Source organism: Equus asinus, chromosome 7 (genome assembly GCF_041296235.1).
Source record: "Equus asinus isolate D_3611 breed Donkey chromosome 7, EquAss-T2T_v2, whole genome shotgun sequence".
In the NCBI taxonomy this organism is placed as follows: Eukaryota; Metazoa; Chordata; class Mammalia; order Perissodactyla; family Equidae; genus Equus; species Equus asinus.
In genome coordinates, this window is record NC_091796.1 from 105,525,153 (window position 1) to 105,543,528 (window position 18,376).

The window sequence follows — 18,376 nt, forward strand, 5'->3', positions numbered from 1 at the left end:
CTTCGCCGTTGTTCCTCTGGACCCTGTAAGGAGGCCTTGTGTTTTCCTTGGGTTCCAGACAGTGACTCATCTCTGCAGGTTTGCTGAGATCTGTTCCGATTCCAGCCCGGCACTGTGTTCTTAATACATCCCGGCCAACCCAGGGCTCGTGCACGCAGCGTGGAAACCCAGGCACGACTTTGCCCGGGCTGTGTCTTCCCAGAGCAGCCTGTGGTCTGCACAAAAGTTCATCAGGGACAATCAGGCACTCCAGGGCTTCATGGTGCCCCTGGGGCAGAAGCAGGCAAACCCCAGATGCCCCGAGCTGATTTCCCCAGTCCCGTTAAAACAATGAAGAGAACCAAAGCAGAACGACACCCCAAAGTACTTTCCCAGCCCTTATTCCCTTGGGAAGTGGCGGAGCCTGTGGTCTTGCTGCGTTGTTCAGGGTCTAGAATCCCCTTGTCACCTTAGGACCGTGGTGATGATGAGAGGGCCATGCCAGGCACTCCCGGGCTCCGGGGAGGGCTGGAAACTATCTCGGATGGTATCCAGAACGAAATGGGCATCTCAGAGCTTTTAGATAACCAGAGAGATCCCTTAGTCCCCCAGGAGCTGTTAACTGCTTAATGAACACTTATTTTTTACAGACTTTTTGTTTCTTGATTATAAAGTCAACTAATTAGGGGAAAATGGTATTTGGGAAGCTCAAGGCCAGGGAAGGAAGTCTTAGGATTTGGAAGCAGGAGGTGTGCTCTGGCCGGGTCTTGGGCGCCCCGGTGAGTGACTCGACTGGGGACCGAGGGGCAGAGGTGGTGGCAGGATCCCAGTGGCTTAGAACAGGGCGGGGGTTTGGAGCGGGCCTTTTCCCTCCTTGGCGTTCCCTGGAGGCCTGGGGGCAGCCCGTGCCCTCCCATTCTTGCCCAGGTCTCTGACTCCGCCCCTCACCACCTTACAGTGCTGTTCACACCTCCGCATCTGCAGACTGCCTTTTGGCCACACCTACTTACACGTGTTCAAAAAAATGGTCAAACTGTACATTTGTTTAAAATCAACTCATTTTTTAAAAATATTTTTTCAATGAACAGGCTTTTTTTTTTTTCTGAGTAGTTCTAGGTTTACAGAGAAAGTCAGTGGCAAGTACAGAGAATTCCCATGTCCCGCCACCCCATTCCCTTGTCGTTCACGTCTTGCATTAGCGTGGCACCTTTGTACAATTGATGAGCCAGTCTTGATTCACCATGAGATGAAGTCCATCATTCATGTCAGTAGGGGTCACTCTGTGTTGCACAGTCTGTGGGTTTTGACGGATTTGTAGTGACATGTGTCTACTATTACTCACCTCAGTTTTTCTAGATTTGAAGGCAGATGCTTGAAGTTAAAAGCTTGGTGTGCCTGGTCACGGCTTTTCATGGTGCTGATTAAAATTTGTACATAATTATTGAAGTGAAGATGTCGGCTCAGGCACCGTTCTCTTCCATCTGATGAAACGTGTGCTGTGGCTTCAGGACACGGCCTGTGAAAGACCCCACAAGCCTTAGCGTGGCCCACAGCCCTCTTCTCTAGTCTCAGCTGCGGCCAATTGCCCAGCAGGCCCACGCTCGCACCACATCGCACCACTAGCTTCTCCCTGAGCACTTGTGAATGCTGGCCTGGCTGTGCCTCGCAGTGCCCTTCCTTCATGGTGGAATGCCCTTCTAGGGAGCCATCTGCCCACCCTTTGGTGTCCAGCTCAGCTCTCACTTGTGCTGGGGCCCTAAACCTTTGGGTTCCACGAAACAGCACTTAGCCTCATGGGGAGCACCAACCCTAAACTCTTGAGTGGGGACCCACGTTCGATGCCTCTGCACCTGCCCCCGGCCACTCCACCTGTAGCTCAAGCTGGGGCGGGGAGCTTGGCAGGTGAGTGACTGCGTGAGCCAGTGTGTTGAGAAGAAAAACCCTTGGTTTCGCCAATTCCACACTTGCTGAAAGTTGGGGAGTCCCTGCTTCGTTTGGGGGAGGTTCTATTTCAGTGACCCAGTGCTTTCTCATTCCAGCCGAAGCCGTCGTTCGGAATCCTCCGTGGGAAGGGACCTCGGACGCGTGATCCCAGCACCGTCCAGCTTTCCAATCGTAAGTTTCTGGGGTGTGGGCAGCACATCTGTGGTCTCGTCCCTGAAGGTAGGGAGCTGCCACCTGGAGCACACCGCCAGGCGAGCCTTGTGGGAGGGACTGGAGAACACTGGTCAGTGGTCCGCTTGTGGGGAGGTGGGTGCCCGGCGAGCCGAGCTCACTATGTTCTAAGTAGGGCTTGTGTTCTAAGGCAGGACCCCCAGCATCCTTGTGTTGTCTGTGTCGCAAAAGAATTCTATAGGCGGCTTCGAGTGCCGGACCCCCAAAGAATTTCTTCTCTTTCACTTCTCTAAATGAATGGCCCTTTGATTACCGAGTCTCCCTTTGGCTCTTGTGCCGCAGGGCAGACTAGGATGGAAGTGCCCTTGTGAGCTGGGGGGCCCTTCAAAGGGCCAAGGAAAAGCGCGGGCCGAGGGACCAGCCTCTCAAATGGGCTTCGAGCTCCAATGACCTTCGCTCACCCCCTTGAAATGTCTGGAAAACAGAATGGGCAGATTTTCTGTCTTCAAAGTTTCCGGCTAAACCTCTTCAAGTTCTTTATTGTTTGGGACTGAGACACTCAGCAATGGTAATGGGTCGTTTCTTTTGTATTTGCCTTGAAAGGCCAAAATATTTTTATATTGCTACAGACAAAGCCGTCTATTTAAAAATGAACTCCATGTCCGTCGTTTCCCACCGGGGAGACCGTGTACAACGTGTGTGTCTCTGTGTACTCAAGGGTCTTGAAACAGGTTTCTCATGGGATGGCCACTCACGGGGGTCCGGGGGGAAGCGCCTGCCCTGCCCTGGGGTCTGGGGAATCTGGCCCTAATGGCAGGTCTGCCCTGCTTTGTCTAGGACGGGAGCCCCGGGAGGGTCTGGCTGCCCGAACATTTACTCTGCCTGTGCCTGCATCTGTCACGTGTATGTGTTTAAAGACTGTGGGTTGTGCACACCTTGGTGGTTAACGCAGTGAGAGGAAGCAGGAGGGTCTAAGATATTGTGAGTGTTCTATTTTTCTTGTCAGGAGGTCATTTTGCTGGTATCTGTTGCACGGTTCACATAGTGAATGAATGAATGAATGAATGAAAGCATGGAGGAATGAATAAATAAATAGGTAAAGAAGTAAGCAAGCACTGAACAGGAGCCAATTTGATATATAGGAGATCAACATATAAATCAATAAAATATGGAATCAGTATGTAAATAGGGCCACACAGGAAGCAATATCAGATCATCATGGACCAAGGAACGTGTTATTCAAGTATATAGCACTTAAAGTTTGTCAATAAAAGAATAAAACCTAAGTAAAAGAAAGAATAAGAAGTATGCCTAAACCCATGGTGACGATACTGTACTGTATACTTAGTCTGCTAAGAGGGCAGATCTTATGTTAAGATCTATGTTAAGTGATCCTATCATAAAAGATGGTGATGATAATAAGAGAAGAGAGGGGGAGAAACTTGTGGAGGCGATGGATGAGTTTGTGACGTGGATTGTGGTGACGGTTTCACAGTGTAAACTTACCTTCAGACTCATCAAGTTGTCTGCATTAATTATGTACAGCTTTTTGTGTGTCAAAAAAGTGAAAATTAAAAAAATAAAGAGGAAGTAACTGTGAAAAACCCCACAAACCAATGGTGAGGATGAGATTAAAAGGCACACTGAAATGAAAAGATGCCAGAGAGAGGGGACGAGTGACTGAAAGGGGGAGGCGAGAAGCAAAATCATAAATAGAAAGAAGAAAGATGACTTAAGATTTCTTTTAAAAATTTTTCCTTTTTCTCTCAAAGCCCCCTGGTACATAGTTGTATATTTTTTTTAGTTGTGGGTCCTTCTAGTTGTGGCACGTGGGATGCTGCCCCAGCATGGCTTGATGAGTGGTGCCATGTCCGCGCCCAGGATTCGAACCGGCGAAACCCTGGGCCGCCGAAACAGAGCGTGTGAACCCAACCACTCAGCCACGGGGCCAGCCCAAAGATGACTTTTTTAAAATTAGGAGATAAGTAAATATATAAGGAAGGCCATGCTGGGTCATTACCAGCTAAGCATTAGGACTGACCCAAACACGTGCTCCTGGCATAGAAAAATAAACACAGAAAAAATTCAAAGGAGGTAAAAATGAAAGAGGACCAGTGGACCAAAGATGAGAGTTAACGTTAACCAAAAGTTTTCTAACTCTGGGCACACGTTAATAAATAAATACTGAAATGAAAGAAAGCCAAAAAAAAAAAAAAAAAAAAAAGGGATGGGTGAGCGAGCAGTGGAAATACCTGGACCTAGATGGGAGCACGCCATGAGCTGAAGTCTGTTACGTGAAAGGATGAAAGAAAGAGAATAAAATATCTAAATAAAAATTGAGAAATATGGGAGAAACAGTAACAAAGGTTGTCTAGAAATACATTCATGAGTGAATAAATAAATACATAAAAGGAAGTGACGGTAGCAGTGGTGGTAAAAGGCTGTCATGGGTCAAGGATATGGTTAGCCCAATTCTCAAAATCACAGAACTATCAATAAATAATAAGTATCTAAATAAACACATAATGAGAATCTAAAGTGACAAAGCCAGGATGAGTAACGGGGAGGAGCCTGGCCCGCAGGCGCTCCTGATGAGCATGCTGGGAGGCTTGTAATTAATCCCATCTGGGCACCGAAGCTCCAGGAGAATGAAGGAAGCACTGAGAAAGGAGGAGATGTGGAAAGCTGTAACAAAAGAGAGAAAGGAAGGATAAAAAGGGGGTGAGGACTGAATGGATAGATGGGTGGTTCTGCGGGGAGGGTGAGGCTAGGACTGCTCGTAAGGGACCCTCACAAACTGGGTCGTAGCTGGTCAAAATCTGAGCACCCAGTTCCATTAATAGAGGAGTAGATACCTAATTAGAAGAAAGAAAACAGGCAGGAAGAATAGTAGGAAGGAAGGAAGGAAGGAATGAGGCATGGCGCTGCAGGGGCCAGGGGTGGGTGTTGGCAAGTGGCATTAGGATTCATCAGTCCATGGCCACTGGGCTCCAAAGAATGAAAGGATGCAGCAAAGAAAGAGTGAGAGTGGGAGAGAAAAACAATGAGAATTGGAAAGAAGAAGAAAGGTAATATATTGAGAAACAAACAGATAAATACAGTATAAGAGAGAGCTGTTCTCGGAATGAGGAGGGGTGGGAGCATGAACCAGGCACACTGATTAATTCACATCTGTGCCTCTGAGATGGGTGGCCACCCGCCCAACCAGGACACAGTTCAGAGCTGAACTATGGAATGGCGGACCTCAGAGGGGCCAGGGAGGGGAGGACCCATTGACTATAGATTATCATGTATCCAATTAGGTGCACCTGCCTGCCAGCTAGAAGTGTAAAAATAATTATTTAAATAGAAAGAAAGACTGAATGGATGCATGAATGCCTGAATGAAGGAATGAATGAGTAAAAAGAGTTGCATTGACTGATGAGGAGGGTGTTGCAGAGGGGGTCAGGGTTCATCAGATCCCGGGTGCCTGACCTCCAAGAGAATGAAAGCCAGAAAGAAAGAAAGAAAGGTTGAAAGACTGGTAGGAAAAAACAATTAAGATGGGGAAAGACTCAAAATAAAAAAAGAGAAATAAAAAAGACAATAAATAATAGGTCAGACAAGTGTATGAGAGGGGACTGGTTTAGCACCAATAACCCATATTCATTAAAATCTGTGGCCTTGAAGTTTATAAATAATAAAAACAATACCATCAATAAAAGGCTGAAAGAGTAAATGCATGGGTTCCATGCAAACACAAGAAAAGGAGTTTGAAATGTTGAAGAAAAGACCGGGAGAAAGAAAGATGTAGGAAAAGAAATTAAAATAGACATGCAGAAGAAAAGGCCCACACTGGATAAGTATTTAAATATAATGAACAATATTATTCATTACGTGCGATAAATAGTAAGAGCTAAGGTTCATCAGTAAAAAAACCACATACCTAAAAGAAAGAATAGAGGATGGCTGTGTGAATGAATGAATGAGAAACAGTGATTTTAATTAATTCTCTTCTGCACTTGAGGCTTGTAAGAATAAAAGAATGCAAAAAAGAGACAGCAAGGAGGGAGGGGACACAGAAAATGATGACAAGGTGGACATAAGCAATGAAAACATATTGAATGGATAAATAAATACATGAATATACGAGAGAGAGAGAGAGAGAGCGTGCGTGCTACTAGCAAAAGACGAGAAGGCATCATGAGCCAAGAATTATGATGAGCTCAAAACTGGGCTCTTGAGAGAGTTAAATAAATCCTTAATCAATCACCAGTACATGAAATTAACAAACAAAAGGGGGCCCCGCATGGACTGGTGTTGAGGAGGCTCCGGCAACCACAGATTAGGGTTAATCCAGTTCTGTGCACCTGAGGTCCATAAATAAAAGAATAAATACTGAAATAAAAGGGTGACAGAAAGAATGAATGGACACATGAATGACTGAATTAGAAATGGAAATGCCTGGAACAGCCAGGAGGGGGTGGCCCATGGGATTGTCAGTCATCTCACTCCAGGCACCTGAGGTCCGTGCATGTGAAGTGCTGCAAGAAAAAAAGCATCACAGAGTTAGAGAAAGAGATGAAGAAAGGCAGGCTGAAGCTAAGTGAAAGAGAAAGGGGAAGAAACCCCACCCAATGAAGAGGTGACCAACCCCGGGCGTGTCTGAGAGCAGGAATTTAGGGTTGGGAATGAGGTCGTCGTGAATTGGAAAGATGGATGAGGTCATCCAGTCCATGGGCAAGGGCAAATGGAGAGAATAAAAAGAAGCAAAAATGGAAAAAGGAAAGATAACAAACACCCAAAGTGACGAATGGGTAGTTAACAGAGGTCTTCTGAACAGCGATTATCATTAGTTGACATATATACTCCTGAAATAGGTGAATGCACCTTTCAAAGAGTAAATGAAAAACAGAAGAAATACCCGGCCCGGTAAGACAAGGCTGCATCTTCCAACACTGTAATAAAATATATGCAATTGAGGTCCATAAATAAAAGAATAAATCCTGATGTGTAAAAGGTGACTAAACGCAGGGAAGAAAGATTCTAACTGCAAATAAATAACGGGCCAGTGATGTTTATTGGGCACGTGGGGTTTTGGCTAATATAATGATTTCACAGGAGACTAAAAAGTGAAAGAATACCCAAAATAAGAAAGAAAGGACAAATGAGTGAGTGAATGAATGAATGAGAGATGGAGCTGCACGGATGAAGGACGAGGATGTCGCATGTGCGAATCCGGATTCATCCTTCTGGGAACCTGAGATGTAAGAATGAGAGAATGTAAAGAAGAATGAGAGAAAGGGAGAAAGATGAAATCTGGGAAGAAATAAAAAGAATACACGAACGAATAAATAGGACTTGTGAAGGGACATCTTCGTGAACCAAGGGCTGTGATTGGTTTAAAGCTGAGCGGAAGTGCGTCAGTAAAGGAGTCAAATCTAAGCGAATGAATGGGTGAGTGACAGGAAGAAATGGATGGATGACTGGAAGGAAGAGAGGGAGAGAAGGAGGAGGGAAGGAGGAAGGAAGAAGGAAGATAAGAAGGATGGAAGGAAGGAGGGCTGGATGATTGGAAGGAAGAGAGGGAAGCAGGGGTCTTCCTTCCTGTTTTGTGGTCCCTGTGTTCTAGCCAGCTGAAGGAAGTGGGTACCAGAAGGAATGGCTCTTGTCGTCTTGTGTGCTTGTTACACACACATTACCTGGCAGGGAGAAGCTGGTTTAGGAAGACCCTGGCCTTGGAGCGCCATTGTCACCTCCTGGCTGTTTGGACCGCATCATTTGCTCTCTCATGCTCAGTTTCCCCACCCACAAACCCGGAATGGTATCAGCTCCCCGCTTGGACTGGTCATGGGGCAAGTGGTCTCCTGCCTCTTGGCAGTGCCCTATCTATAGCCCTGGACAGGTGGACGAGCTCCGGCCCTGGGCTCTGCAGAAGGTTGCGTGGACAAGGGGTGTTGGGCCAGGTGGGTGTCTTGGCCCCTCCCTGGGCGTGGGTCACCTGCAAGGGAGGCTTTTCCCGCCAGGGGGCAGCAGAGAGCAAGGGAGCAGGAGGCCCTGGGTGGTGGGTGGACCCCGCCCGCTGCGCTATCCTGGGTGTGGTGCCACTCCCATCCAGGGGCCTTGCGGGAGGAAGGCCGGCAGGCCAGAAAGTGGCTGGGAGCACCTGAGAAAGATGACCCAGGAGCCCAGTGACCCAGGCGCCCAGAGGCAAATCACCGGAAACCTTGTTCCTGCAACTTTCTGAAATGTGCCCGGGTGCCCCCCACCCAGCCGGGTCTTCTACAGGGCGGCCGCCTGCCCTTCACAGCTTGGGGGGCCCGGGGCAGGGGCACCTCAGCCCAGGTTTGCAGAAGTGGTCTCGGGACCCAGCCCCCTTGACATGGCCTCCCCAGAGCCCGTTTCAAGGCCTCCTGTCTCCTCGCCTGTGTTCCGATGTACTGTGTATTTCGGTGGCAGGCGCGTCTGCCCGTGTGTTGAATTGTCCTCTCTCCTGACCTGCCCTCCCAGGGCTGCGGGCGGGTCTGGGGAGCGTTTGTACTGGCGTTTTGGACCCCACGGACTCCCTGGTTCTTCTGTCCAGTCTCTTCTCTGTAGTGGACAGGATTTGTGCAGTTGTGTGTGGTATGCCTGTGTTTGTCTGTAAAAACGAGGACCAAATTTCCTCTCAACTTCTGAATTCCTGTTTGGGACATTAAATAAAAAACTGGATTCTTAGCAAGTGCCCTGAGCAGGAGGAGCCAGTTTGGCTGGACCCAGGATCCGTGGCTGGGAGCACGTGGAGCCGAGGGAAGTCGGGTGGGGGTGGGGCTAACCTCTCTGGTGGGCAGGGGGGAGGTGGGGACACTATGTGGCCCGGGGGAGGGGGGGGTTGCACTTGGAGTGACGTTGGACCCTGGGTGGGAACAGGGAGTGTCGGGGAGGGTGGAGGGCACAGGCAGCAAGGTGAGGCAGTTGCTCTGGTCCCCACCAGCGATGCTGAAGGTGCATGCTGAGGGCGTGAAGTGGGGGCCACAGGCATCAAAGCTATAGGTTTGCAGACAGGATTCGAGGAGGGAGGGAGAGGGCATCAGGAGTGACTCCCATGCTTCTAGCGTGGGCCCCGAACCAGAAAACGGCATTTAGAAGATGGAGGACACGGAGTTCACGTGTCAGGAGCCGCCCTTCCGTGCCTCCAGCACCACGTGTCTGGGCCATGTGAGCAAGGTCACATGGGCCCGATGTGGTGCTGGGGGCGGCAGGGCTCTGCTCTTCTCTTCTTTTGGAGTCTGGGGGCTTCGCACTCTGCCTTGGCCAGCCGGAAGCCTGGGAGTGTACTTATTACCTGTGGGGATGCCTGCTAACACGGGGTCCCTGAGGAGCCCCCCCCAACCATCCCCGGTGTCACTGTGTGGACGAGGGTGGGGGCGGGAGGGGCCTGGGGCAGGAAGAGACTGGGAGGGTGTTTCCTAAGAACCCTCTGTGGTTGGTTACGAGGTCCCCTGGGGCTCAGGGAGACTTAACATTGGGTATATAATGGAGGGAGGCCCAGCCACATGTGCCTGGAGGAAATCTGGAGGAACAGGAGCAAACCAAGGGGGGCCTGCTCCCAACGTTTGAGGGGCTGTCGACGGGTCACAATGGCTGGAAATGGGCCAGTGGGAGAAGCTCCAGGGAGACAGACCGGTGCCCTGATGGGTGGGTGAGTTGGGGTCAGATGAGTTCTGTGTTCTTGCGAACACCGAGGGTATGAGGCTGTCCACTCAGGGCTCTCAGAGTCTTTGGCTCTGAAGAGTCTGGGATCTGACGTTCTAGGGGTCTCCATTTCTGGGATGCTGAGATTCAGGACAGAGTTCCTGATGGCCGCAGAAGCCAGGGTTAGAAGCCAGGCCCCCCCCCCCAGGCTGGTTCTGCCTGTGCCCCACCCGCGAGGTCTGTGTAGGGGTCTCAGTGCTCCACTCTGCTCAGGGCCTATCTTAAGTGTGGGTTTCTTTCTTTTAATTTTTCAAAACAAGGACAAATTTTGTCTCTTGACTTTGACCTTTGCATGCACCCCAAGCACAAATCCTTCCCCTGGTGACACCAGGAGCTACAGATCTCCTTGGATTCCCCTTGACTCCAAACTCCCTCCTCTGGAAGGTTGGCCTCTGGACTGACCTTCCAGAGGGTGGAGGACAGAGCCTGGGTCTCTGGGGCCGATGGGCCAAGGGCCCCCTTGTTTTCTTAATGTAAATGGTGTGGATGGCACGTGCCCTAGAGCAGGAGGTCACCCATCACCCTGACACGTCACCCATCTTTCACCTCTTCAAATCCTTGTCTGTGGGCACACTGATTTTTCAGTGGACATCTATTTTTTGTGTGTGTGAGCATCCATTTCTTGAACCTAATTGCCATTCTGCACCACATGCACTTTTTTGCGTCTTGCCTTTTCCATTTACTGCTCTGTTGTCAGCGTTTTTCTTTCTTCCGTAGTCGTCATCATCTCACTGGCTGCGTTGTGTCCCATTGAGTGGCTCTGCCATCATTTGCAACACCAACCTGCTATTGTTATGCATAACTCATCTTTTTAATCTTATAAATTATGCCACAGCTAATGGCTTAGCACACCCACTTTTTCTCCTTCTTACAAATTACTTTCCTGCACCCAGAAGTGATCATTGCTTCACGGCGTGTCAGTTTCTCCTGCTAGACTGTGAGCCCCTTAAGGGCAAGGAGCCTGTTGAATTGATCTTTGTATCTCTAATGCCCAACATGTTGTAGATGTTAATAGATGCTTGCTGGGTGAGTGGATGGAAGGATGGATGAAGATGTGAGTGGGTCAGTGGTTGGCTGATGTGTGCGTGGATGGAAGGATGGATGAAGATGTGAGTGAGTGGGTCACTGGTTGGCTGATGGATGAGTGGATGGAAGGCTGGAAGGATGGATGAATAAATGGATTGGTGAATGAAGGAATGCATTAGGGTTGAGCTTCTTGAGTGAAAGGCCAGTGATTCCTGTATGAATATTGACTAATTTCAGAAGGCTTTCAGCATTTTACAATGTCCAGCAATGTATTAGCATTTTGTTAAGATATGGCTAGTTTATCTCTGTTAAAAAAGTATTTTTGTGTCATTTTAACTTGCATTGCTTTGATTACTAATGAAGGTTGAAATTTCTCACATATGTTTGTTAACAAATTGTATTCTATTTTCTGTGAACTGTTTGTCCAAGTCCATTGGGTCATGGCTTTCTGATGAGAGTGGTCAAGGATGGAATGGGTGTCCTTGGGATGTAGTGAGCCCTCCGTCATTGGAGGCATTCAAAGAGCAGGCCAGGCAGACACTTGATGAGGGTAGTTTTAAGGAGATTCAAATAGTGGGTGTGGCATTGGCTTAGACAGCCTTGCTTCTCCCTGGGAAGTGGGTTGGTGGGGATGACATCTTCCATTTGGCATACCAGTGACATTTTAAGGTCACATCCCTTGGCGGGGCTCGTGTATTGATGATTTATAAACTCTAACCTCACCCTCTGTAACTCTTGTGGGACAGGAATATCTCTTTGGCCTGCCAAGGTCTGGACAGCCGTGCCCAGCGTCTTTTATAGTTAGCTAGTGGACTTCCCACCAGCCCTGTCACTCCCCAGCCCCCCCAGACCCCCGCATTGCACCTTGAGGAAGCCAGAACCATGCGCCACCATTTATCACCTCTTAGGGCAACCAGGTGAGGCGATCTGCTGCCCTTTGTCTTCCCGGTATCCTGTGATGTGTGAGCAAATGTTCCCGAGGCCTCCGTGGTGGTCTTTGGGGTCTCATTGATTAATGGGACATGTTGGATCAGGACTGATGCAGAATCTTCCTTCGGTTTTTTTCAGCTGGGCCAATTAAATTCTGCGATCCCAGGAGCAGAATGCACCCCATGCTGTTCTCAGACTTCCCCTCATGCCCCACTCCAAAGCTGGCAGGGCTCGAGGGTCATCATGGCCATTTGGGAGGGTGCATTACCCATGGAGGACTAGCCCCTGCTTTCTAGAACACCCTCCTCTCTCAGCAGAGGGCCGCTGCTTGCCGCTGACCCCTCTACTATAGCACTGAGTGCTGTTTGCCTGCATCAGAGTTACTCACCCACGTGTTGACCCCAGCATCGAAGCTTGGGAGGCCAGCAATGATGTCCAGCATTAATTTAAGTCATCCATCCATCCTTGCATTTGGCCTCCATTTCTTGACCTGGTGCTTTTGGCCTCTCCTTTTCCTGAAAGCAAACCTTTCCATCTTGGGCGGGCTGTGTAGCGCCATGGGCTGTGGTCATGAGGCGAACGCCCTTATTTGTAGCTTTCTCCTCCGGGGTCACTGCTCTGAGCACGTCCCAGCTGGATCTCATCTGCCACCGTCACCCACATAGCTTCCTCCCCATGGCGCTTTCCCATGCATCACGCACCCCAACGGATCCAGGCCAGGGTCCGAGAGCAACCCCCCACCCGTGAGCGGAGATGTCCCCCCAGGCCACCCTGCCTGGTGCATGGTCCCTGCCATGAGCTTTGCCTTCGGCCTGTCCGCTTCCTCCACCAGATGGCAGTGGTTGTAACTCATCCGTTCACCCCTTCATCCCTTCATTCGTTCACTCACAGTCAACATTTCTCGAAATCAACTAGTGCTATCCTAGAGCTGGCTCAAAGGACTCGTTCCGACATCTCCTTTTCAAAGAAAAGATGAGCATGTTTGCAAGGGGCCATGTTTGTGTGTCAGGAACAAGGCAAGACCCTTGATTCAACTGCAACTTCTAGATGCGAATTCTGTTCCAAGTTTGATTGCCCTCTCTCACTTTGTTCCTTACAAAACTAGGTTGATTAGTAATCAGCAAACTGTGTTCCTGGGTGCTCAGAAATCATAGCCCATATCCTCAAGAGGCCAGAATGAGAGCTGGGAGGTCTGAGATGACAGCGGATTCTGGCCGAGAGCAGGCTTTCAAGTCGTTAGAATGCCCTGATCTTGCTTGGAGGCGGTCTTAGAGCCATTCCTGTCCCTTTCGAGATTAGTTAATGCTGGGCTCTACTTAGAGAAAATTGGGGGAGATGATTGCTCTTGTGGATGACAAAGATCATGCCTGGTGTGGGGGTCTGCCCAGAATAATCCGCTGACAGACCGTGGTGTTCGAGGCGCATGGCAGTTTGTAGCCTCTGGATGCAGCCCTGAGCACCCATGTGGGTCCCGGGCCAGGCAGGGCCCTCGTTTAGCTCACTGCTGCCTGCGTGGGACAGGGCGTAGTCTTGGGGGCTCCACATTTTATTCATCACACTGGAGAGTGAGTGTGGTGGATAAAGTCAGGACCCTGGGGTTGGACAAACGTGTGTGGTTTGAACTTGCGGCGACAGCTTGAGTCTGTCTTGTGGGGGGACCATAGCACCCACCTCGCAGGGCTGTTGTGAGGATCATGTAACCAGGATTTTGAACTGTGATGTTGGAAAGGCGGGCGCGTGCCCCCGGGGGAGTGCTGGGGGCAGGATGAAAGGCCAGGAGGGGCAGCCTGATTTGGGCAGGTTGGTGGGAAATCATTTTGCCAAACGTGCAGGGGGATCTTGGGGGACAGAATGCTAAATTTGTATGACAGTGTAAGGTTAGAGAGGAGTAATTTTGGCATGAACCTTCATGCTGGGGCATGAGTTCTCTTTGGGCAGCGCCCCTGGACCCCCTGGGGTACGCGTTCATGATCACCTTTGTGAAAGGTTGGAGGCACCTGGGTCTGGCCTGTAGGCAGCACTTAGGCACGTCCCTCCACAAGAGATACCCCCTAGCAGTGTCTTCCCTCCAAATCTTAGGCACCAGTCATCAAAGGCACTGCACAGCCCCTCCCCAACTAACAACATCGGGGCTCTGATGCCTGCAGCCTGGGTGCCTGACACAGTCCCAGGCCAGTGGCAGGGCTTGCCTTCCACTTTTGTTGAATGGATAGACTTGTGGATGGTCAAATAATGAAACTGTAACCAAATGCGGCGGTGGATGTTTATGATCTTTACTAAGAGATTGTATTTTGCTCCTGATGAACCTGTTATCAATCGTTGTATTGTATCTTATGGACTTTTGTATGACGTTTGTTGTTTGAAAACCAGGATTCTTGTTGTGGGTGTCATGCGGTGCAACTTGAGCTGTCTGATTAACGAGTCAGTTTTTTGTGTTAGAAATTAGAATCCGGCAGACCCTGGGGCCACTTGACGAACTGTGCGGTGTTGGGCAAGTCACTTCTCCTCTCTGACCCTCAGTCTTTTTTTCTCTAAGCTGAAGGTCACCAGAAAGCTCACCTCACAGGGTTGTTGTGAGGGTGACGGGCTGGGTAAACTTTAAATTGCTAATGAAATGCTGGCTCTTATTGAGAATGGTCAGATGTCAGGGGTTGTCTCTAAGAGAATAAAAAGTCAGCATGTAATCTTATGCTAAGATTGTATTTCCAACGGTCACTGGACCGTGTAAGACAGACGCTGAGTGGTCTACAGTGTTTAGTGATGCGGGCCCAGGGTGAACGCTGGTTTGACTAATGAGTGATGGCTCTTCCTCCTGGGAGCCTTCCCTCCCCTCCCTGGGCTGCTGGCTCGCACGTGCAGGTTGAAGCGGCTGGGGTGACTGCCTTGGGTTTGCCGTACCTGTTGGTGCCCTGTCTGCAAACGTCTGTAGAGGCCCGGGTGTGGTTTGTCGGGGCGGAAGGCGGGGCCGTTGAGAGAGCCTGAGGAGGGGCTTCTGGGTAACACCCCAGGGGACTAAAACTCTTTCTTCTGCCCTGTAGGAGGGAGGCCTGCGCCCCTAGTTTCCTCTCACCCCTCTTCCTTCTTTCCCTGGCTGTGGCTGAAGGAATAGCCTTCTGCCCCGCCCGTGGGCCCGGAACCCAGTGCGAGGCTGATGACACTCTCCCCCTGGGCTCCCTGCTCCTTGGCGTGGGAGCCCGCGTTAGAGACCTGCAGACTGAGAATCAGGGACAGCGGGGGTCAGAGTGGGTGTCAGAGCGGGGACTCAATGGTCTTGCATGGAAAGCCGGTGTTGTTTCGACCCCACCCAACAAGCCCTCCCAGTTGCTGTTGCCATCCGTCCCAGGCTGTCCCCGTCCCCACCGTGAGCCTGACAGTGTCAGGAGGGGTCACACTCCTCCAGAGCTCAGCAGGGTCCGAGGTGGATGTCGGAATGTGGCCGCCTTCCGTAAGGTATTGCCCTGGCTCTGGCAGAAGTCTCGGGAGACATCCCACAGGGTCAGTGTGGATCGGGGTCTCTCCCCGAGGCCCCTGAAGTCCTTCCCTGGCCCTTGTCTTGTGGGTGGGGGAGCAGCATTCTACCGTAACACCCCCTCCTTATGTCTGAGGTGGGGTTGAGCTGGGCATCCGCTCTGCCCCCTCCCTCCCTCACTGGCCTCCTCGTTTTGCCTCTGGCTTTCACAGCCTCTGTGGGCAGGCGCTGGGCATCTCTGTGGCCCACACTCCTATCTGCCTGCATCCTGAGTGTCACTGTGATGAGCGGCCCTCACCCCTTGCGCCGGCCCTGCCTGCCCCTGGAGCACCAGCACAGCCTCCCTGATGCTCCCTCCCTTGGGCTTTGCTGAGGGGGCCTTGCGCTGTCCCCTTTGGTATCTACACTGTGGCCATCCCATGTCCTGGGAACTTGTCTGAAGCAGAGGGGGCCTCACTTCGGTCCTCCTGAGGGGCCCCACGGGAGGACAGGTAGTAGGGCCCTCCTCCCAGGGGATGGTGAGTCCATGTTCAGGTGTCTGCTCCCCGAAGGCCCTGGGCTCTTTGAAGGCCGAGCCTGTGTGTGGCCCGCAGATGACGGACTCTTTCAGGTGCCCAGTCTTTTCACGTCGGTGTCCCCTTGACATGGGCAGGGCTGGGTCCCCATCTCCTGAGGGCGGGTGAGAAAGTGGAGGCTCGGTGAGGTCACGGCTAGGCTGCCCTTGAACCCCATCGCTACTCTGAGCCCTGTGCCCCTCGGACCTTTTACAGCCCTGCTTCCTGCACAGTAGGCGCCTAATAGATGCTCACTGACAGATGAGGGTGTGTTTTTAGTGGGTGTGAAGAGGTGGATTGACTGTTGGCTGAGGTATGCGTGGAGTCCACACATGTTTCTTTGAGAGGAACGGTGTGTTTTTCTCAGCAAAGCCTCCTCAGGCCAGTCCTGAGGGCCTCTGCCCATAGCAGGGCCTCAGCCCAGGGCCGGGGCCGGAGGGCAGCCCCAGGAGGGCCCCTCCTGGCAGAAACATGGGTCTTCTGCACGTTTTTGGAAATATGTATATCTGAATAAAACTTCTCTTGGGCTAAAATGTTTGTGTTGCGGCCCAAGAGATTTTGATAATGTGGCATTTGACATTTCCCAAGGTGGCATTTGACATTTCCCAAGTCGGAGGGCCATCTGGTCACACCCACGCCCTCTCTGAGGCCGGCTGGGGCCTCAGGAGCCCTTGTCCTGGGGAGGGGAGGTCTCCTACCTGAAAAGTCTTTGTCCTCACCACCGTTCGTGACAATCAGCACTGAATGTGAGGCACAGGCCGAGTCTCGGATGCAGCCATGGGCACCCAGCAAACTAGGGGAGATCAGACCCCAGACCTGGGTCCTTTTCATCCCTTCTTGCCCCCCCCCAAAGAACAGTGCGTGGGTGCACGTTGGGCTGGGGCTCTGGATGTCTCGCCCATTTGACTTCTGGTCCTGGTGTCACCATTTGCCAGCCTAGTGGCCTCAGGCAGGTTCCTTGAACCAGCTGAGCCTTGGTATTCCCGCCTGTAGAATGGGTGCTGACTGACAGAGTCCACTCAGGGGATGGTGGTGAGTGCTGACCATGCCGGCGGCGGCGTGCCTCACGACACCCCATAGGCTGGCTCCCGAGAATCAAGGTCTGCGTTCGAGGCCACCCTGCTGCCTCCATGTGCGTGACCTGGGCGAGTTTGCTCACCTGCAACCTGGAAATAGTCACATCTACCTGGCCCAGTTATAGTGGGAGATTGTTTTTGTGAAGATGAATGCTTTGTTACCTGGTACACAGGTGCCCTTGTCCCTTGCCCTCCCGGTGGGCCCTGGGGCTGGCCACGTGCCCTGCAGCCTGTGGGCGCTGGTCACAGAAGCCCTGTGCTCCCTGGAACTGTGGTGGCCCAAGTGGCTGTTGGGTGGGGTGGAGGGCGTCAGGGGAGCACCCGGGACCAGCTGCGGGGAGACAGCGAGGGAGGGTTTGCTTGTAAATGCAGACATTTAACGGGCTTGGAGGGGAGGGGGTTGAGGCCGAAGTGGGGGGACTAGGGGAGAATTTTAGGAACCCCCAGAGGAGGAGGAGGCTGATATTTTAGAAAACACCTGAGTTGACTTGGTTGTGGGTTTGGCAGGCGAGCTGGGGTGCTTTGCACAAGGGCCAGGAGTTTGGGATTCTGGGTTAGCGAGGTGAGACCCTTCAGAGGTTACTGGTGCAGGAGGGTGTCAGGACTAGGGTTACGCTTCCAGAAGTCTCTGCAGGTCGGGGAGACCAGGGCAGGGCTGAGGGTGGGACACCAGAGGTTGAGGGGCGCTAGGCGGATGGGCAGGAGCTGGTGGCTGGGTGCTCCCCTTGCCCCCATGGCTGCTGGGGAGCCGGGGACTTCTCCCCGCATTGCCCAGCCTCTCAAGTGCCCCGTCTCCTCAGCGGATGGGCTCTCTCCTCTCCTTGCCCCCCCGGCCTGCCTGTCTGCATGAGGACTCTTGTCAGCCAGTGCGACCAGGAGCGGGGGGCCTTCATGCGCACCTGTGTCTCTCTCAGCCTCCACAGCCACGGGGACGCCCCGCACACGTTCCTGCGGGACAGGCTGGACCCAAAGACTCTGGACCCGGGCCGCCCCCTGCGAGGAGGGGCACACCCTCCCCGCCTCCCCTCCGGTAGCCACCCGTCTTCTGACTGATGACTTCACTGATCTGAGGGTCAGACACACGAGTTTGACCCCTGCCTGCCCCTCACGAGCCCTGAGACTTGGGGGAGCCACCGAGCCTTCGTTGTCCGCATCTGTGAAGTCTCCTCGGACACCTACCTCACAGGGTTGTTGTGAGGAGCATGTGATGTGGTTCAGAAGGGCCCGACCTGGGGCCTGGCACACCCGATTGTGCTCTCAATAAATGTGTTTCTTGCCTTAACCAACACAGTGATGGATGTGCTACTAATATGAGGAGGGTGAATGTCGGGTGTCCTGTCTTGCTGGGGCTTCCCCTCACCTCGGGCAGTGTGAGGGCTGGGGGTGGGGCTGGGGGAGCCAGCTCCTGTCCCAGGAAGCCGCCTGTCCCCTATGCAATGGGCAGGCTGGTGGGATGGATGGATGCCCGAAGCAAAGCTGGCCCTGGAGGTTGATGCATCCGGTGAACCACCTCG

General features: G+C 51.9%; 1 protein-coding gene across 7 annotated transcripts in view; it reads left to right on the forward strand.

Annotated features, from left to right (window-relative positions):
- The window catches only part of LOC106839652 (serine/arginine repetitive matrix protein 1-like), a 34,958-nt gene extending 16,810 nt beyond the window's left edge, over nt 1–18,148 (forward strand). For 6 of the 7 annotated variants that reach the window (XR_011504794.1, XR_011504795.1, XR_006530414.2 and 3 more), the window contains 2 exons: nt 2,019–2,094; nt 17,777–18,148. Coding sequence is in view for 2 of the 7 variants with exons in the window: in XM_070514330.1 (XP_070370431.1) it covers nt 2,019–2,094; nt 17,777–17,896 (196 nt within the window). In the remaining 5 variants the exon portion in view is untranslated. Of the gene's footprint in view, nt 1–2,018; nt 2,095–2,436; nt 8,795–17,776 lie in introns of those variants that run through there. The other variant, XM_070514331.1, reaches the window with a different exon arrangement.
- The last annotated feature ends 228 nt before the right edge of the window (nt 18,149–18,376 follow it).